Genomic DNA, 22,025 nt, shown 5'->3' with positions numbered 1-22,025 from the left:
GGTATTCTTAAAGAAAGAGCAAAAAAAATTACCCCAGTTTTGTGCACCACATTTTTATATATGTTAACCAAGCGATCAATTGCTCCCTCCCTAAAAACAAACATAGAAGTATGTCATTAGTATCACTTAAAACCATAGTAGGTACATAAATTTGCAGCAAAAGTAAACATACATTCTGATCTACCTGATCTCCAGAGATGGCAGATGAGGAAGAAAGTCGTTTCCCACAAAGAAGCACATGAAGACCCAGTCATCAACACTTCTTTCAAAATCAAAAGTGAATGGCAAACTGGCCATTGTGAGCTCTCTTTCCAAATACTGCAACACACAGAGAAAAGGACATTAGAAAAAACTATATGCAGTTTAAAAATATCATTTACATAAAACAGAGTAACTTCTTTAACTTACCTCTCGCAACACACATAGCCTGATGAAGATAAATTCTTGTTCAGCCACAGGAAGACTATCCGCAAACTGATCATGCTAAAATAAAAGCAAAGACTTGCATGACATCTAAGCTCACCTTAACATTTCTCCAGCTCAATTTTAAAGGTTTACTTTGCGGGGGACGTTGACGCATTCAGGTACAGTTTCTCAAGTTCTTATGCCAAGCATGCATTTTCCTATTTTGCATGTCTGTTTTCTTGCTGTTAAGTTACTGATTTTGTCTCTTCAGTGAAAAAGAAAATCCAACAAAACACCGCAGGTGAGGATGTTAGGTTCCCATAATATTTTTGTGCCACAGAAGTACAATTTTTAGTTACTACTATAAGAAGAAAGATAGGTATTTACAGTAATAAAATTTGCATTATGTTCCAGCCAAAAAAATTACAAGAATAATTAGAGGGTTTCATTAAAACAAATTAATTTATATATAAAAAGAATTTCTAGAAATAGCAGAATTCGTACCTTGCCTTGTTTTTCTCTGGGCAAGCCTTGGCAATCCTTAACCTCATGACCCATCTGGTTACAAAGAGCACATGGCTTGGGTTTATTTGGTTTAAACTCTTCCCTGATTATAGTAAAGTTTGGTTCATGCGTAGCTAACCCAAGCATAATCAAATCAGCTACCAATCAAAAGAAAACAATAAAATAAAATGAAAGAGAAACATTATTAAGCTTTTTTAAAAATACATTCCACCTTAAGCCAGTGTACACACAACGTTCTTACCCACAAACTACCCCAATAGGATAACTAAGTGAAAGTTAGCCCTTCGGCTATGGACGCTGCTAAGTCTTTCCCCATATATTATGCAGAGCTTTCAAAAGTGAACAAATACACTGGATTGTTTACACAAATAGAAGTGAAAGCCTAAAAATGACACACCAACCAAATCACAAAAAAGCACCAAAAGGCTTAATAGCTAGCAAAAGAACTCACCATCAGCCCCACACAGACAATGATGAGTGTTTGGATCATGGTTTGGTTGAGCTATACAAAAGAAAATTACATTTAGTCAGCCAAAATAAATTATTACCGACCATACCTTAGTTTAAAACAGAATGCTCATTTCTATTTGAATCTTACCTCTTTGCCTTCTAATGTAATCCATGATTTTATGTTCACCTTCACCAGGAGCACTAGCATCAGACAAAATAACCTGCAAAACGTTTAAATTGTGTAAACTATTTATACCACCACAGTAAAGAAAACTTCCCTAGTTCATATATTGAACACTGACTCTGACTTATGAATACTTGAAATCCAAATCTGTAGTTTTAACTAAAATATTATGGTTCAATATGGAAATATTGAATAGGCCTTCATTTTCCTTTACTAATTCTAGGACAAAGTTAATATATCAATTCAAATACTACTGAAATTATCACGCCATTAACTAACATATTGCAAGTGTCCTCTTAAATCACCAGGGCAATCAAACTACGCACTAGAGAACTAAGAAGATAAAGCAGACATTCGCCTGCTTCTCTTTAGGTCTTCCAAACCTCTAGATACACTGGCACGTTGTCACATTACACACTTCCTTACACTGACATCCAGATGAGCATTAGCGTTTATAAAATTCAAGTCAGATGGCAGGAATTAAGCAGAGTCAACTGTCCTCTACTTAGACCACTTTAACAGTCAACTTACGGAAAATAAAACAGCCAGCTACGAAGACTGACTAGTGTACCTGCTTGCAGAGAGCAAACACAGTGCTGTCAGAAGCAAAATTCAGTGGGAGAGGTTGAGGAACAGGAGGAAAGAATTTTAAAGCCCAGAAAGCTGATACATACTATTTTCATTGCCTGTCATCTATTGCAGCAAATGAGTTAGCAAATGAGTCAAGAAAGAAATAGTGAAAAGAATACATATACAATGTATCTTGACACTCTTCCCCACAAGTATTCCTAAAACCCCACCTCCCATTACATCAAATTGTGGCTTCTACTGTCCAATCTTCTCATTGCTCTTAAACGAAATCAAAACAAATGGTACTGCTAGATTGAGTTATTAGGACGAAACGTATCTCTGAAGTCCCAGCAGAATGTGCAAGCTGGTCCATTATTAACAACAGCACAGTGCCAGAAGATGACACAAATGTGTTGAATTTATTCCCTTTAATCATATCCCAACCCAGCGTAATAGTTCACCTTAATTTTCCTGAAGTAGAACTGTGATACTTACTGTCAAATTTTTCCACCCTGGGTCACTGTTCAAACGGTCAGCAACGTAATAGCGGAGGCATTTAGCAAGATTGTCCATAAACTCAGTTCCCTAAAAAGTGACGGAAGAAAATAAATTAAACCTTCATTCAGATACTAGCAATTGCTGCTTGAAGTGCAAGATTACTTACCGGGGTGATACAGTTGCTGTCAAATCTCTCTTTCACTTCTTCTGGAGGAAGAATGCCACCTAGAGCAATACAAACATTTAACAGAAGTAAATCAATGTGGAACATTAAAATACTTTTGCATGATAAAAACCCAAACTGCTCCCCTGATAACAATTAACACGTACTGAAAATCTGGGTTTTTTACGAGAAAAAAAAAACAAAACTAAACCAGCTCTTACCATTAAATTATCTCCATCTTAAAATAAGGTTGTAGTACATTTACAAACATTGTTAGTTCAGAAAAGTGATTTCACTTCCTATTCTGTCAAAAGACTGTGAAAGAAATCTCAAAGAAACCACGCTTGCTAAATGAAATAAAATGTTAGGAAATAATTATTTTCTTACATATTCTCCCCTATGTTTCCACTATCTATTCACTTGGGCTCACAAACAGGATTACTTCTCTCATCTGAGCTTCATAAAGGGTCTTCGTACTCTAGAAATGCTACAGGAAGAAATGTTAAAAAAAGTCTTTGTCCTCCCTTTTTAATCTCTAACTAGGTTACACAATGGCCCTCTCACTTGGCCTACATCATTCATTCCTCCTACACAGTCACCTGAATTAATTGCTCCAGCCCAGACAGCATGCTTCAGCTACACACACTCCTTTCACTGGAGTCACGGCACTGTCACCCTTAGAAAGTGGCACTAACTTTGTTTCCTTGCCGAGTTCAGTGTTTCCACTATCAAGCAACTATCCTTGTTCACAGTTCATTATTCCTGTGCAGTAGTATTTTCATTGATCCCTGCCTTCAAGCCTCAATTCTCTTTTTGTCAAGCCCTATACATTTGTATCAGGTTGGTGCAAAAATTGCTGTTATTGTCACTGCAAACTGCGATGCCTTTTTCGGATTATAAACTTCTATTTAACTGTAAAATGGTGTACTACATGAACAAAGCACAAATTTCATCATACTTATGCTAATGGTTTTGTTTTCACTGTTTATTCTTTTTTATATTATGCTGTCAAATCAAAGATAGAAAAAAAAGCAAATTTGAGTGATTTTGTTGTACAAGTTCAAAACGGCACATAATGCAGCAGCAACTGCTAACATCATCATAGAATGCTTTAGGTTGGAAGGGACCTTAAAGCCCATCCAGTTCCAAACCCCTGCCATGGGCACGGACACCTTCCACTGCATCAGGTTGCTCAAAACCTCACCCAGTCTGGTCTTGAACACCTCCAGGGATGGCTTCTATGACTTCTCTGGGCAACCTGTGCCAGTGCTTCACCACCCTCAAAGTTCCAATGCCTCACTCCACATTTCTTCCTGAAGTCTAAACTAAATCTGCCCTCTCTCAGCTTAAAACCATTCCCTCTCATCCTCTCCATGGACGCCTTGATAAAGAGCCTCTCCTCAGCTTTCCTGTAGGCCCCTTTAAGTACTGGCAAGGTTGCTATAAGTTCTCCCTGAAGGCTTTCCTTCTGAAGGCTGAACACCACCATCAAAAATCTACAGCTTGACATTGGTTCCAAAAATTTCCTAACGGAAATGACAGCCTTGAAGACTAGGATGGTCATGGGACATCTTTCTACAATGGACAAAAACCCATTGAGAGTCATTATTGAAGTGGATCCAAACAGAACAACCCAAGAGGTTGCAGAAGAACTTAGTGTTGATCATTCAACAGTTGTTCAACATTTGCACCAAGCCAGAAAATCAAAAAAAGCTCAACAAATGACTGCTGCAAGCTGAATGAAAACCAAAATAATCAAATAATCATCACTACAAAGTCTGCTCTGTGCTTCTTTTGTGCAGTAAAAACAATCCATTCCTTGACTGCCTTGTGGCATGTGACAAAAACTAGGTTCTACATCACAACCAACTGCGTTCCACGCTGGCTGCACCGAGATGAAGCACCAAATTCACCCAAATCCAAGCCGCATCAAAAGAAGGTTGTGGTCACTGGTGGTTGGCAAGGGGAATCATCCACGATAACTTATTGAATCCTAGTGAAACAACCACAGTAGAGAAGAACTGCTAGGAAACCCACAAAATACACCAAGAACTGCAATGTTTATGTCAAACACTGCTCAATCAAAAAGGACCAGTTCTTCTCGATGACAACACCTGACTGCACGTCTCACAAATGACTTTGCAGAAACTGCATCAACTGGTCTACAAAGCTCTATCTCATTCAAATTACTCAACAGACCCTCTCCCACCAATTACCAGATTTTCAAGCATTTCAACAACTTCCTGCAAGAAAAGGCTTTCTGCAACCAAGCAGTAGCTCAAAACGCCTTTGAAGAATTAATCAGTTTCAGGACTCCAGAATTATAAGCTACTGGAATAAACAGACTTGTTTCTTGTCGGCAAAAACAAATAGATACTAATGGTTCTTATTTCAATTATTAAATTTTATTCTAACCTGAGAGATACTGCTTGAAATTTGACAGTTAAAACCAGCAATTATTTTTGCACCAACCGAATACTTCTGTCCATAAGAGTTTTATTTAGTCTAGTTATCCCTGCTCTTCTGTTCAATTAAGAGTACTCAACACAAATCTGCTTCAAGGTAGGAGACAGAAGAATTAAAAACTGACATTTTGTTTTATTTTAGTTCTTAACTTTGGAAAGCACAGATCCATCCTCCCATAGGTTTGCTATCCTCTCCTTCTAGTGAAAAACAGACAAATATCCACTGAACTAGACATCCCTTTTCTAACCTTTACTCAAGCATTCACAACAAACAAAGTTTGAGTGACTCTCAGTTGAAAGACCTCAGATATGGCCACGGTTCTACCTTTTGCCAGAATTTCTTGTCTTATTTTTTGCTTCTCTTCAGCAGCTTCCATGCCCTCCTTTGATGCTCTGAATCTTCTTGACCGCTGTTGATTCATTTTCGCACGTGGAGCCTAAAAAGGTATCATAGTGCCTGGTTCGGTTACTGCATACGGACAATTGTTTCTTTTCTGGACAAGTCTTTTGAAACAGGCCAGTCTGTGATTAACACAAACATTTAACATGACATCAGTCTAAACTGTAACTGGAACGGGGATTCCTGTTGTCCCTCATGTCACTACTAGCTCTCCTACAGCAGCACAAGGAGCTGGACATGTTTCTAAATAGGTCTCTTGAGCCTCTCCATGAGTTAAGTCAGCTGCATGCACAGCTGTAACCCCATGTCAACAACACAGTGCTCATGGATTCAGATTCCCTTGCAAAATAAATTAAACTTACAGTGACACATAATTGAAAAGCACTATTTATTATATACCCTTTATCCAACAAGAAATTCCTATAACTTTACAATGCCAAATGCCAGGTCCTGCACTTGGGGCACAACAACCCTATGCAGTGCTACAGACTAGGGGAAGAGTGGCTAGAAAGCTGCATGAAAGAGAAGGACCTGGAGGTGCTGGTTGCCAGCCGATTGAACACGAGCCAGCAGTGTGCCCAGGTGGCCAAGAAGGCCAATGGCATCTTGGCTTGTATCGGAAACGTTGTGATCAGCAGGTCCAGGGAGGTTATTCTCCCTCTGTACTCCGCACTGGTGAGACTACACCTTGAATACTGTGTTCAGTTCTGGGCCCCTCAGTACAAGAAGGATGTTGAGGCTCTGGAGCGTGTCCAGAGAAGAGCAACAAAGCCGGTGAGGGGGCTGGAGAACAAGTCTTACGAGTAGTGGCTGAGAGAGCTGGGGTTGTTTAGCCTGAAGGAGGCTGAGGGGAGACCTTAGTGCTCTCTACAACTACCTGAAAGGAGGTTGTGGAGAGGAGAGAGCTGGCCTCTTCTCCCAAGTGACAGGGGACAGGACAAGGGGGAATGGCCTCAAGCTCCGCCAGCGGAGGTTCAGGCTTGATATCAGAAAAAAAATTTTCACAGAAAGAGTCATCGGGCACTGGAACAGGCTGCCCAAGGAGGTGGTCGAGTCACCTCCCCTAGAGGTGTTTAAGGAACGGGTGGATGAAGTACTTAGGGGCATGGTTTAGGGAGTGTTAGGGATGGTTGGACTCGATGATCCGGTGGGTCCTTTCCAACCTGGTGATTCTATGATTCTATGAACTTTATTCATAACTCTTTTGGAAATGAAAAGACTAAGGCAGACTAATTAGCTATTACCAACAGCAGGTATCTGGAGTTTTTAAAAGGATACACCAACATTTAGTTGGAATTCCCTCTATATAAACATGTTGGGGATTCTTGCACTGGAATTCAGGTTAAAAATCTTTTTATTTGATACTCATTTTATCTTTGTGAAACTTAAAAGTGTAGAGAAACAGCCAAAGCCTAAGAGACCTGCTGGTACTCTGCTAGGCTGTTTTTGCATCTCTTAGTGAGAGTACGCCATCTGGACAGAAGAAAACTCGGTAAAGCAAAGTTAATAAGAAAAGGTGGTATGTTTCATTAGACCAACAGAGGTACCGAGGGGAGATGAGGATCAGGTAAGGAGAAAGACAAGCTTTCAGCTTCAAGCGTGCCTTAAGGCTAGCCTGTAAATATTCCACACCACAATTCAGTCACTGCTCATTTTAAGTGCATTTGCTTAAATGGTTTCCTGGCTTTTCCCAGCCTGCAGCATACATTATCACTAAATTCACAGAACAGTAGAATATAAGTAGTTTCAGAGCGTTACTGTCTTAGGGAAGCTTCCTGCACTTCAGAAACAAAGTTCAGACTGTGGTAGACTACAGTAGCCAGTTCATATAACCCTGAGGACAACAAAACCCATGAATATTTTTAATTACCCTCACCATAATTAAACAAACGGTCTATTGTTATCTGTACTTTTTTGTTTTAGAAAACTACTGCCCAAAGGATCTTAGGAGAGCAGATGGTATCTACCCTGATTTTATGAACAGCCACTACCTGAAATTAAATATATCAATACTTACTACTCCATCTATAGCCATGTAAAGAAGCCGCCTTGGTCTTACGATGTTGAAGATCCTGTCAATATACTCAAAAATCGCAACCATCATTTCATCTTCATTTTTAGGCGCTGGTCTAAAACATAGAGCATTCAATATAACGTCTGAAACACTACCAATAAATTGTATTTGTAAAAAGACAAAAATAATTGCCTTACTTGTCTTCTGGATGTGTACAAGGGTGAATTATACCATTCATATCCAAATACAGGTTATCGAACTCCACCTCATTTGGATTAGGTTTGCTTGTATCAATTGGAGCCTTGACACCATTGCACTCTTTAGCCTGTGAAACAAATATTTCAGTACCTGATTAGAGAAGTATCACAGATAATCAGAGATATTAATGTACAGACTCATAAATGTTTATTTTTCTCAAGGGCAGCAGAAAAAAAAAGACAGCAACAAGGCAACAAGCTACCGACATAATTACCTCAACATGCACGCTTACACTACTAAAATAGTCGCTTTAAAAAAAAAAAAAGAAAAGATGTTTATAAACGAGCACAATTAGAAGATATGAGTTATGACAGAGTTGGTTCATTTCTGTTGATCAGCACGTATTACAAGCAAGAAGTTTCCATACCTCAATATTATTCAAGAAAGCAATTCTGCTGCCAGGACCATACTGATCCCTCAAAATTTAGCAAAGGGACTTTGAAGTTTATAATAAAACACTACAACATGATAAACAAGAAGCACTGAATTTTTTCTACTTTAAACACTAAATTCCCCAGACTGACATGTCCAAAAAATGTGCACTTCTGCCTTTTCTCACTGCAATCCAATATTTAAGCGGCATGCACAACCGGGGACGGCAGGGCAGTAAAAGCTATTTGCCTATTGCTGTTCACAGATCGGAGCCCAGCTGACAACACGATGAGCTTCCTAAAGTATATCAGCATGTCCTGGTGAACAAAGGACAACAAGATTTCTCTAGAAAAAGGAGTTTCCCAGATTCCTGTGCACAAAGAAAGGAGATCCTTTCAGATACCATCAGCCAAATCTCCAGTTTCGGTATACATGCGTTACTTTTCCTGGTGACTATCAAATGCACCAAGATGCTCAAACTTCTGCCGCTGAGTTTGGTTGTGATTTGAAGTTATAGAATCATAGAGTGGTTTGAGTTGGAAAGGTCCTCAAAGATCATTCTGTCCCGACCTTCATGCCATTGGCAGGGACACCTTCCACTGCATCAGGCTGCTTAGGATCCCATCCAACCTGGCCTCGAACACCTCCAGGGATGGGGCATCCACAACTGCTCTGGGCAACCCATGCCACTGCCTCACCACCCTCACAGGAAAAGAATTCATCCAATAATCTAAATAAAACACAGTCATTACCTTTAACTTCTGAATATAAAGTGAACTTCTGACTATAATGCTTCATTTCCTCTGCGTTAGTGCTTTTTCTGCTCTCGGGCTGCTGTCTAATGAGCATGAAACCCATACTACATCACAGATGGTAAACTATGCTAAGTTATAAGCACCCTAAATTACCTATAGCCACCTGCCATTCTGTACCACTTGGACTCTCAACACTCACAACAGGCTATACAAGGTAAATCCACAAGTACAAAGAAAAGAAATTGCAGCTTAACTGGAAATAATAAACAATACCATCTTACTTTGCATCTGCTGCCATGTCAGTGACAAGTAACTATACAGGCAGAGAGAACAGTCTCTCTAATCAGCCCCAGCGACTGGAGTCGGCACTGCAATACCTACACATGGAAACCTCATCCCCCTCTCTCAGACATGGAAGCGATCAGTTTTGAAAAAGAAAACACTCTCCAGTGTTTCAAAGTGGATTAGCAACCATGTTCCATTTTGTTTCCTCCATATGTTTGGGGTTTTTTGTTTGGGGCTTTGTTGTTTGTGTTGGGTTTTTTTAGTTTGGTCAAAAGGCAATTAGCAATACTGTGACAGCAATTGTGGAAACTCCACCAGCCAAACATATAAATCGCCGAATCAAACACCAATAGCATCAGTGATGGAAGAGACATGAGCTGATCAAGAAAAAGTTAAAAGCCTTTTCAGTGGAATCATGACTGGAAAGGGTTATACCACAACGCTGGAATGAAGAGCACTCTTGAATAGCTTGGCATAAAGTGCAAATTAAAAAAAATAATGTGTTGTTACCTTATGGCTATGATCACAGGATATGAGGGGAAAATGTGATACTGCTAGTTCTCTTGTTCATGTGAAACTTAGCAGCAGTGGATAAACAAGCATAACGCACTTGCTCTGAACTTGTATTTTCAGACTTGCTGCCTGCAACTCTTTGCATGAGTTTCCCATCTCTCTCACACAGACTTCAACTATCAGATGCAAAGGGAAAAACTCAAGAGATCATACCATCAATTTTATACAGTTTTCTTGCTTAGAGAAGCAGTGGAACCAGCTGAACTTACCCATCTCAAAATGCAAAAATCAAAACCCCTAAAGCAAAGTCTTTATTCAGTATTTACATTTTTCACAGTTATAGGCACACGGAATTCTTTCAGAGCAATTTTGTGAAGTCATTTTTAAATGATTGTACACTAAGTCCCTCTATTTCCCTTCCTGAGAACAGGTGAAATCTCTGCTAATTCACATCTTTCTTATATTCTTCATGCAAACCAGTCAAATTCTGGCAGATAAAATCCTGATCACTGTTTGCTTCCTTTATTGAACTTTCTAGAACAAAGAATTAGCAGAAACTAATTGTCAGGTGCAAGCACTGTACAGTAGCTTGCGGTTCCGATAAAGTTACTCTGGGCAACCAAGATCTGCAATTTTAAAAGAAGGTTACTCATTCTGGTTTACATCAGATAACAGGACGAGAAGCTTGCCTTGTGTTCTACTTGATCTTCCATCAAACCTCTTGCCAGAGCTAACTGCAACTCAGAAGATATCAAAGGCTTACAACGATATCATACAGAAAATAAAACTGCCCCCCTCATCACAGATCTTATTTTCAGTCTTTTAGGTAAAGGAAAATAAGCATGATCTCTTTCAGATGGCTTTGAAAGCTACTCAGTTTTCATCTGCATACTGCTATGTCAGCAACTTCACCACTGCATCCTCATAAACCTATCAGATTTTTAATGTAACAGTCTGTAAAAGGTTTAAGTATCTGGGAGAGATATCTCTTGTGATATAACTAAACTGTTCACTTTTAATCCGCAGCCTCCTTTGAAGCCACTGAAAATAGATTTTCAAATATGATACTTTAGTTGTAGCTTTATTAATTCATATGCATTTGATTAAGAATATTCTCTCCTGGATTTTATATTATCTTCAAGATCTTCCTCTTATTCTTCCTGCTCATCTTAAGGAGAAGATTAATCAGATTTAAGCAAAGGAAATAATCTAGCAAGGTAAGAGAACAAGGATCAACTTTTTAATATTTCAAAGAGACAAGCTACCGGGAGATACAAAATTTCTGATTAGAGAGATTTATAAGCAATCCTAAAATACACATGGAGCTGATTACATCGTGACAGAAGTTTAAATTCATCTACAGTAAGGCAAACTACAGCTTCTTACTACTGTCCTAGTCCTCTCTCAAATTTATGACCAGATTTGAAAATAAAAAAATTGTAATGTATATAATTTATCCATGTGCTCTCCTTATTGTAATTGCAATGTGCTCTTAAGTCGGAACAAAGCAATGTGATGTTCACATCAGCACCTGACAGTTCAGTTATTTTAGCTGTCATATTTATCCTTTTATTCTAATAAAGAACATTTGCTATTTCAAACTCAATTATTAAAAAAAAAGGATGTACAATCATGAACTCAGTAAAACCAAGACTATGCAAGTCTTCATTTTACCTAAATACTAGAGCAGTTTTGATTAAATAAAGACTAATCTAAATGTTTACAAATGTGATGAAATAAATAAGTCTTTGGCTTTTAGAGAAAACTGTACTTAATTTTTACAGATTGCAGGTATTCTTGCTGTTTGAATTGTGACTTCTTTTATATAGATGGTTCCTAAAGCATTATCCAGAAACCGCTGGACAAGCTTGCAAGACAAAAACTTAAAACACTCATTCACTGTGAAGATAAAACTGTAAAACAATGTACTTTGTAGTGTCGAAACTCGATTTGCACTCTTTTGATCAGAAGAATACTGCTTCAATACATGACAGCTAAACTTCGCCTTGTGAGCTTTTTGCTATGACTGAACGCTGAGACTCTTGACAGCATGGCCATAAATGTGACAGACAACAAATGGAGCTGCTGCCACCACACTCCCAATGTTACTTTTGGAATGGGTATTCATTCACGCAAGTCAGCCTTGGATGTATTGAAGGAAAGGGGGAATTCGGTAAACAAAATTCCCTCCCAATACCTTTGCCACTCACTTTTCCCTGGCAGACACGATCATGACACACTGTCCTCAAAAGCGCTTTAAAGTGAGGGTTACCCAGCTCCTCAGAATAGACAACAGAGACACAAAACCCAAAAGTCTGATAAAGCTTTGGTAAGAATCATCGCTGTGAGCTGCCAACATATTATTCCAGAGTAAGCATTCCTATGAGAGGCTAACAAGCTGTACTTGTAAACTCACGAACCACCGTGCTCTCTAACAGTTCCCACTGGAGAAAAAAAAAAAATTGCTTCTTGCAGCTACAGGTAAAATAAACTTCACACTTGTCTCACACTGAGAGAGACTAACTGAAACCATGATGGTAATCAAAGCAAGAGAGAAACTCAGACTTTTAACTGTGCAATATTTGATTAATCCAGATCTACAATTCTGTTTCACGACCTGAATTTGAAATACAAAACCATCCTGACCATAAGAACTAAATGCTATAACTTATCTGCCTGTCAAAAAATCTTGCTGATGGCAGGCAGGTCATATGCATGGTCAAAAAAATCCAGTGGCAATACATAATTCAAACACATTACTCTCTTTTCCCTTATCTTGTGTACCTCGCCTGCACATTCCTATCTCCTCCATGGTACTGCACTGCCCGAATATGAGGCACTTCTCCCAGGGAAGGACAGGAGGCAGTGCAAAGGCAGAAGCAGGGCTGTGAACTTTTGAAAACCAGGATTACAGAAAAGAACAGAACACAGCTACTACATCCTGACAAAAGATGAATGATCTTTTATTAATTTATCTGGAGAAGTGCAGAGGAAAAAAAACAGTTTGGGAAGCGTGAACTCAACAGTTTGTCTATGCATAAAAGCTTTATTAGTCAGCAAGATAATAACTTGCTGTGTTCAATACCCTGTGAAGCTAACACAGTGCAGCTATTCAAACCCAATGCAAGTCTGTGCTGTCACTGAAGGGAGACACCTCCATACTCTCTTCACCTTCCACCTCCTACTGCGCCCCTTAGGACTTGCCTGCACAAAAAGGAGCCAGCCTGTCTGAGAACCACCCTAGCAAAATCACATACACAAATCTTATTTCAGCTGTGGTACTTTCCCAGGTGACCATACAGACCTCCGTGCTGGTGCAAAGGAGAGGATAAATATAAGCCATCAGCTGAAGGCAGCGACCAGGCAGCTTAAAGCAATCAACAAACGCACCTACTGGGAGCTGCAGGTTAGTAAAGATCACCTGTGGAATCCAGCAGCCAGGCTGGGACTAAGTCTCCACCCAAACCTGCCTTCAGTTGCTACAAAAAGCCAGGTTTTAGAGGATGTCTTTGGAAAAATCAGCTCTCTGTCTGAGAAACAGATAATTCTCCTACCCTAGAAAATACCATAGAAACACAAACCGATGTGGGTTGGAAGGGACCTTAGCGATCATCCAGTTCCCATACCCTGGGCACGGACACCTTCCACTGGATCAAGCTGATCAAAACCTCAGCAAACCCGGCCTTGAACACCTCCAGGGACAGGACATTCACGACTTCCCTGGGCAACCTGTGCCAGTGCCTCACCATCCTCCTCCCCCCGCCCCGCCTCAGGCCCTGGCACCTCTAACAGACTCTGGGCGCCCCTCACACTCCCCGCCCCCACCCCAGTCGTCCCACTTCACCTTCTCCTCCACGCAGTTGACGATGATGGAGGGGTACTTGCGGCTGAGCCAGCGGAAGAAGGCCGGTACTCCCATGGCGACCCCGGCGCTCTTTGGGCACGGGGCAGTAGTTGGCGGAGGCGGCTGCGGCACTTCCGGGAGCAGAGGGCAGCGCGGGGCACCATGGGAGGGCGGGCGCGCGCGCGGAGGTCACGTGAGGCTGAGGGCGTGCGCACGCGCGGGGGACGGCAGAGGGGCGTCCGTTCTCCCCTGAGGCTTTGGGGGAGGCGTGGAGGCACGGGGCGGGTGCTAGAGGGGCACCTGTTCCAAACAGTGGAATACTTTGTTTGAAGCTAGTCAAGTTTTCATCCAAATGTTTTATTTTTTTTGAAAGTTAGACAGAACGCCTCTCTGATAGTGCTTCTTTTATAGCATGTTGAGAGCAGCCCTGCAGAGAAGGGCTTGGGGGTGCTGGTCGATGAGAAGCTCGACGTGAGCCGGCAACGTGCGCTCGCAGACCAGAAGGCCAACCGTGTCCTGGGCTGCATCAAAAGAAGCACAGCCAGCAGGGTGAGGGAGATGATTCTGCCCCTCTGCTGCTCTCTTGTGACACCTCACTTGGAGTATTCTGTTCAGTTCTGGAATCCTCAGCATAAGAAAGATATGGAGCTGTTGGAAGGGGTCCAGAGGAGAGTTACAAAGATGATCAGAGGGCTGGAGCACCTCCTATATGAGAACAGGCTGAGGGAGTTGGGCCTGTTCAGCCTGGAGAAGAGAAGGGTCCAAGGAGACCTTATAGTGACCTTCCAGTACCTGAAGGGGCTACGGGAAAGCTGTGGAGGGACTGTTTACAAAGGCTTGTGGTGATAGGCTGAGGGACAATGGGTATAAACTGGAGAGAGGCAGATGTGGACTAGACATAAGGAAAAATTTCTTCCCAATGAGAGTGGTGAGGCACTGGCATAGATTGCCCTGGGAAGCTGTGGATGCCCCATCCCTGGAAGTGTTCAAGGCCAGGTTGGATGGGGCTTTGAGTAGCCTGATCCAATGGAAGGTGTCCCTGCCCATGGCATGGGGGTTGGAACTGGATGATCTTTAAGGACCCTTCCAACCAAAACTATTCTATGATTCTATGTTTTTTTCAAATAGTGTTTTTCCAGACAATGTTACACTCCTCATTCTTTTGATACCAAAACCACTGGCAAATAAAACTCTCTTAAGACTTGTTTTGGAGTTTTAGAAAGCAAGCATCCTTTAGTCAGTCTTGGGCAACGTGAGGGAGTGATCTCCATCAATTGTGTGCAAAGAGACAAGAGCTGGGGACAGAATGTATTTCATACTTACATGCATATGTATAAATTTTCCCAGAAATCTTATGCATATTTTATTACTTTCCAAGTAATTATGAACTTCACAACAGTCAAGACTCTTGCTAATTTGGAGCTGGCTCCAGCTCTCTGCTTAACCTTGTTTTTAAGATAGACAGAAACTCCAAACACGTGATTATAGAAGAAGGCACATCTGTTCAGCACAGATCATACTTCATACAAGGCATTATCATCCTCAAAGAATGAACAGTGTCTGGAAACACTGTCTAAAATAAAATGTGCTATCAGAGGGACATTCTGTACAATTGCTTAGATGAAACTTAATTCTACTTTAGCTTAAATCAAAATATTCCTCTTTTGTAATGGTAACCACTTCTTGTACCATTTTCAGAAATGATAACTGATTATTCCAGAAATGTCTTGTGTTAAGTATGATCGGTGCTGAACAGATGTGTCTTCTATAATCACCTCTGTTTGCAGTCTTTCCCTCTCTCAAATGCAAGGTCAGACAGAGCTGGAACCAATCCCAATAGCAAGAGATTTGACTGTTGTAAAGTTCATAATAACATTAAAACTAGACCTGGGAAAGTAATAGAATATGCATAAGATTTCTGGGAAAATTTATACATATGCATGTAAGTAGGAAATACATTCTGTGACCAGCTCTTGTCTTGCTGCACACAGTTGATGGAGATCAGTCCCTTGTTTTGCCCAGGACTGATAAAGGGTGCTTGCTTTCTAAAACTCCAAAATGAGTCCTAGAGGGTTTATTTGCTGGCATTTTCAGAATCACTTGCGCTCACGCAATGCTCTGTGTGAAAACTTCCCATGCTTAACCACCTTGTTAAACAAAACACAAGTATCTTGTGGTTGTGAGGTTGTATAGGCAGACAACAGATGTCAAAAGTAATGGAAACCATGTCTGCTCCATCAAAGTTAGTGGTGTGAGGCTGCTTCCGCTATGAGGAACCAGACTTGAGGGTGTGGCTCTGGAAGATGCCTTCTCGCATTGGGGAGGAGGGGTGGCTGGGGCTGTTTCCACAGTGAGGAATCAGACTACAGCCTAGACAAGTGGTCTGTGCAGTGGATGACAAACTGGCTGACACACCGTTCCCAGAGGGTGGTAGTAAATAGTTCTTTCTCAAACTGGCAACCAGTCACAAGCAGGGTCCCCCAGGGATTGATATTGGGCCCAATGCTGATTATTATCTTCACAAGTGACCTGGTTTTTGGGATCAAGAGCACCCTGATGAAGTCTGCAGATGATGCCAAGCTGAGTGGGTAAGGAAGAGCTACTTTCCAGGAAGACCTGGACAGACTGGAAGGATGGGCTAACAGGAGCCTTATGAAGTTCAATGGAGATAAATGTAAGGTCTTGCACCTGGAAATACATAACCCTAGTGTGCAGCTCAGACTGGGTTCCACTTGGCTGGAGAGCAGCTCTGTGGAGAAGGACCTGAGGGTCTTGGTGGACAAGAGACTCAACATGAGTGAGCAGTGTGCTGCAGCAGCAAAGAAGGCCAACAGGATGCCTGGGTGCATCAAGAAGGGTATCACCAGGAGAGATAAGAAGTTATTATCCCACCCTATTCAGGCTGCACCTGGAGTACTACATTCAGTTTGGGTCCCTGCTATACAAAAAAGATGTGGACAGGCTGGAGAGGGTCCAGAGAAGGGACACTAAGATGACCACAGGACTGGAAACCTTCCATACAAAGTGAGGCTGACAGAACTGGTTTTGTTCAGCCTTGAGAGGAGAAGGCTTAGTGTAGACCTTATCACCATGTACCAGTATATAAAGGGTGTCTACCGAGAAGATGGGGACTCCCTTTTCACAAGGAATAACACGGAAAAGAAAGGGGGTAATGGGTAGAAGTTGCTCCTGGGGAGATTGCACTTGGGATTCCAGAAAAAAATTTTTCACCATGAGAACCATTAAACATTGGAACAATCTCCCCAGGGAAGTGGTGGATTCCTCTACGCTGGACACTCTTAAGGCTCAGCTTGACAGGGTGCTGGGCCATCTCATTTAAACTATATATCACCTACAAAGGTTGGACCAGATGATCACTGAGGTCCCTTTCAACCTGGTGTTCTGTGGTTCTGTGACTAAAGGGTGAGATACTGGAAGAGGCCTTTTCCCCTTGGGAAGGAGAGAGTGGGGCTGCTTTCAGTTCCAGCAAGGCTGCCTCCACAGTAAGGAATCAGATTGAAGGGTGAGGTGCTGGAAGAGGCCTTTTCTCCTTGAGAAGGAGAGGGGGCTGCTGGCAGTGGCTTAAAAGGAGCGCTGGCAGGAGGGCAGAGGGGCAGCAGAAACTGAGGGGATGTTGCCAGAAGTAGTGAGTGTAAAATCACTTGGTACGATTCATGACAGTCACAAGAAGTAAAGAAACCCCATCCCATCGCTTTCCCTGTTGCATAAGCAAATAGTATTAAGTTAGACGTTTGACGATGTTGAAATGGAATTAAACCTTCAGGTATTAAATGGGATTAACACGAGGAAGATTTTGTGCTCTGCTGTGTCCTGTCACTGTACACCCAACTTCATTAGGAGGGCAGTGACAGGGGCAAGGATATGAAAAAGCAGCCTGGGAATCATTAACAAAAATAACAAAATCTCAGCAGTGCTTACTGAGTCAACGCTGCTGATTTGGGGAGGGGAGAGGAACCTTGCTACTTTGCTAATTTGCTGTAGAACAATTTAACCCAATATTGTATTTCTCATTATTCTTAGCCTCACTTAGCTGTTGTTAAGCCATTTTCTGTTGTCACTCCTCTTAATAAAATCTGTGACTTGAATAAATTTCCCCAGCAACTTTGTATTGGCACCACATCTGTGGTATCAGCTAAAGATTGTCCTTTATCTGTTCCTTACAAAATGTTCCCTGATTGAAGTTTCTTATTGTAGTCCTTTTCCTTCTGGAATTTTGTGTAGAGTAAGAGAGCTTAGTATTAACATTTTGTTTGTATTGATGGGCAATCAGTTGTTTTTCTGATAATACTAAAGAAAACAGAAGACAGCGGCACTAGCAAATGCAAATGAAATATGATCATCTTATCTTATAATTACTTGAGTAAACAAGTGCCAGAAAAAAATAATACTGCAACAAATATTTCCTTGAAAAGTTGTTATGTTTTGCTAAAAAAAACCCCAAACCAACCCCAAACTCTTCTAAACATTCTACAGCTAAATTCCCTCTGCAGAAACATGACCTGGCATCCTCAGTGAAGAAAATGAAAGCACAACTTTTTAAGAACAGGATGGGTGAGGCAGAGGCAGCAGAGCTGGAGGGCTGCAGTTGTGCCAGGTGTATGCCAGTGACTGGGAAATACGGAGTATTCTCCAGCGCAAGAAGCAGTAGCAGAAGTCTGCTACTGAAGAAAAATAATGTTGACAAACAGTAGCAATAGTTTCTGTCTGACGTCTGATTTGGAGTGGGGATGAGCTCCTTTCTCAATATGACTTTCTTTCTTGGGAAGTGACCACCAGCTCCATCAGCTTCCCCCATCGGCAACCAAAGGCAGCAGTGGTTCTTGGCTCCCAGGACTCTCCTAAGTAGAGCCACCACCGCTGCATGTTGTGCTTCTGTCTGCAGAGTCTTAGAGTCAGGGCTGTGCACCCACACAGACTCCATTTCAGCTCACCAGGTAATGGTACTCCTCTGGCATTTTCTTGTCAGCCCCTATGTGCTAACTTCCTTTTGTCAGCCGATGTACAGGGCATAAGATGAAGTTTCGTCTCACAACTGTGTGCATGTGACATGTGAAGAAAGAATGTAGCACCAAGTCATTGCACATACCCAGCAGGGATACGGGATGACTTTTCATTACGGCATTTTCCGTAGATGAGTGGCATGCTGATTTAAATCTGTTGAGGCTGTATTGATTGCAGTCCCCCTGTCCATCAACATCATCTGCCATCATCTTTGGGCTGCCAGTATGACAGCTGTGAAGGAGCAGAGTAAAGTTGACTGGCAGAATGTTTTGCATCTAATGAGCCTGTGCACAAAAAGGGTGTAATAAATAATGCTCTGGAGAAACTCAGCTGTCGCTTCAGCACAAGAGAGAGATTGCCTTCACAGAAGCTCCCAAAGCCATCCATCACCTGTCACAAGTTGCGTGTCTGTGGCTGAGCTGGACTGAGGGAATGGAAAGCACCAAAGACTGGTGATGGGCGCCTTGTATCACGCAAAGAGATATAAAGTAGGCTGACATCAAGAACCTGGAATCACTCAGAAAGAGCTTAATACTACAAAGGCACTGCGGATTTGATGCAGAGAAACTTAGCAGTGCAACTCAGCAGTGCAGTCTGCTGGAGAGGCTTCTTCCAGATGAACCTTGGGCTGACATTCACGGAAAGCCTACGTAGTCTGGCTGTGCTGGGACATAATGGTGAGTGTACATTTAGCAGAAGGTGAGGACCATCAAGAATGAATTACCGTGTCTTAGGAATGATCAGAAAAACACAGCTAGGAGCCACGACCCAGGCACCAGCTCTCAGGCAGTGGGTTCGGACATCGGTTCTGATACAGGTCTGCTGGGTGACACCGAGCCTACCCTACATGAAGGACAATAAACCTCCAGCATGCTGCTAGGAGAATCCCAAGAAGCCCCTACACCTACCAGGTGGTCAGCCAAGAGTTAGCAGCATGATGGGGGCTTGCCTTTCTGGTCTGTCCCAGTATGGCACTGTACCTTGGCCAGTTAGCAGCTGGACACTGGGCAGTGTGATCCCAATTCCACCCACGCACCCCACGCCCCAAGAAGAGGGAAAGGAATAGGGAGAGAGTTGTGGTTTGGAAACTAAAACTTAAAGAGCTTTAATGAGACAATAACAGTAAAAAGAAAAGACAGTAATATTAAGAAACTAAGAAGATATATAACAGTATATACAGAACCAGTATTGAAGCCCCTCTCCCCCGTGATTACACTACCACAAGACACTGCAGGGCAAGCATAGGGAAAGACCCAGACTGGAGTTAGCAACAGCCGGGAACTGGATTCAGGAACATGTAGATTGGGATTAGGAGCAGAGGGATTAACAAGGATGTCAGCCATTGACAGGTTTAACCTTCGCAATCCTTAAACTTTATACCGAGTATAACATATACAGAATAGAATACTTGTTGCTCAGTTTTGGGTCACCTACTTGGAGGTGCAACCCTTTTTTGCCCTTTGCCTATGGCATTCTATCAACTCGAGGATGGCCTTAGTTTCTACAGGAATAAGGATAAGCAATGGTCTTTTGGTGTATCTTCATCCTGTCACTTGGCAATAGCTAGAAATATTAAACATTATCACCTCCAGAGGTGGACACTATCTGAAAGACATGTTCTTAATCTTCAGAAAATGCAGTCACTTAGAAAAGATTTAACTGAAAAGTTAGAGAATTTGTTCTGTTTTAACCCAAATAAGGACACAGTCATATTGCCATCACATTGCAGAATTTGTTTTCAAGTGTCACAATTTGCAGGACACTCCTGCAATTCCGCTCCCACCCTGGGACTTTGATATTCGAGTGTTGGCTAAGGTTAGCATAGCAATGAAAAGTTGGGAGCTGTGCTACCCTCTCCATAAACCTGGCATGGCCCTCACCATTGCCTGGCACATGGGAATGGCTGCTTTGGGAAGCAGGAGACCTCCTGTGTGTCCATGGACTGCTTTCTCCTCTCCTCCTGCTCTCTACATAACCTCCTATCCCTCAACCAACTTGCCCATCCCTCTCAGTCGGACAGTGGTCCCAAAGGACGTGGGGATCTTCACTGGCCCGAAAGCCATGGGATTCAAAGCAAGCCAGCAAATATCTGTACTAAGGGTTTCTTCTCATTTTCAAGCCTTCTGCAAGCCTTTATTTCATATTCTCAAGCTCATCTCAGACCTACGCACTCTTTTTATTAAGCTGAATACTGTTACCATTTTAAAGTTGGTTTTGATGGGCTAGGCCCACCGATTGGTGCCTGCATTCAAAGACACAGTATTGCTTTGCAGTGGAGTTTAATTGGGGTGCTGTTTTTTGCTTTTGAACTTATCATAATTATGAACAGATTTTTTTTTTAATATGTCCCATTTTCTCCCTTCGAAAGAAAAATCTCATGTTTAATGAACTTAATTTTAGATAAAAGGAATTAAAAGAGGAAAATTAAAAATGTATGAAGCTCCTAGAGTCATCCAATTACTGTGATGTCCACACAGCAATGCCAGCATTGATTTTACAAAGCAAGTAAAAGCAGAAAAATCACTGGGGCTCACCACATGTAAATGCTATTCTATTCCAAAATGCGCTGAATTAGAAATGTACATTTTATGCATTTCTTCTTGATCTGTTGCAGAAGAAGATAAAGATCAAACATGCCAGCCCGCCCCAAGTAGCATATGTATGCATACCCAGAATGCTTGCTGTCCTTTGTCAAAACCACATCTAGCTCTGTAGTCGAAATATCAGAATGCGCACCACCACCAGATGAGGATGGTCTTTGCATTCACAGTGCAGCAAAAGCAGTGGCTGGGCTGGTTAGAGGAAGCACCCCTGCTGAGCAGCATCCAGGCGAACAGAGGCCAGGCTGATTTGGCCATTAGACACTGCTGTCAGTTCCAGATCGCTGATGGACACCTCACCTCTGACAGCCTCTGCATCTCTGCCACACGGCTGTGTCCTGCACCTTTCCTGCAGGCCCTGGGTGCTCAATGTGAGCAGGTGACTGCAGACACGTGGCTCCCAGCCCCAGGAAAGAAAGAGACAGGGCACTCCACAGAGCAACCCAGCTCCATCCCTGAGGAGGAGGTTGTTTTACAGAGGGCCTCCACCCTTTGAGGTGATGGTACTCAGAGATGAGCCCTGTGCAAGCATCTCAGAGCAAGTGGAAATCTCAGGACAGATCTTCATTTATTCCCCAAAAAACAAACGCATCACAAAAAAAGCTCAGTCCCATGGGGTGGAACTGCAGTCAGACCAGGAGAACACTTAACGGTTAAGAAAAAGCACACATTCAAGGAGGCCATGTATAGTAATAAGCAATA

At 42.0% G+C, this 22,025-nt stretch overlaps 1 protein-coding gene across 1 annotated transcript in view; it reads right to left on the bottom strand.

Annotated features, from left to right (window-relative positions):
• The window catches only part of XRN2 (5'-3' exoribonuclease 2), a 53,856-nt gene extending 39,997 nt beyond the window's left edge, over positions 1-13,859 (bottom strand). Inside the window, exons 1-12 of the mRNA XM_054062259.1 lie at positions 13,702-13,859; positions 7,872-7,999; positions 7,678-7,789; positions 5,586-5,697; positions 2,799-2,857; positions 2,630-2,719; positions 1,529-1,601; positions 1,382-1,432; positions 910-1,067; positions 409-483; positions 185-318; positions 33-90 (exon numbers count right to left, since the gene is read on the bottom strand). Coding sequence (XP_053918234.1) covers positions 33-90; positions 185-318; positions 409-483; positions 910-1,067; positions 1,382-1,432; positions 1,529-1,601; positions 2,630-2,719; positions 2,799-2,857; positions 5,586-5,697; positions 7,678-7,789; positions 7,872-7,999; positions 13,702-13,776 — 1,125 coding nt within the window. The 5' untranslated portion in view covers positions 13,777-13,859. The remainder of the gene's footprint in view (positions 1-32; positions 91-184; positions 319-408; positions 484-909; positions 1,068-1,381; positions 1,433-1,528; positions 1,602-2,629; positions 2,720-2,798; positions 2,858-5,585; positions 5,698-7,677; positions 7,790-7,871; positions 8,000-13,701) is intronic.
• Between the last annotated feature and the right edge of the window lie 8,166 nt (positions 13,860-22,025).

This window comes from Cuculus canorus, chromosome 3, assembly GCF_017976375.1.
Source record: "Cuculus canorus isolate bCucCan1 chromosome 3, bCucCan1.pri, whole genome shotgun sequence".
NCBI classification, from domain to species: domain Eukaryota; kingdom Metazoa; phylum Chordata; class Aves; order Cuculiformes; family Cuculidae; genus Cuculus; species Cuculus canorus.
The sequence above is the reverse complement of the archived record's forward strand: the minus strand, read 5'-3'. Positions and strand labels throughout refer to the sequence as shown.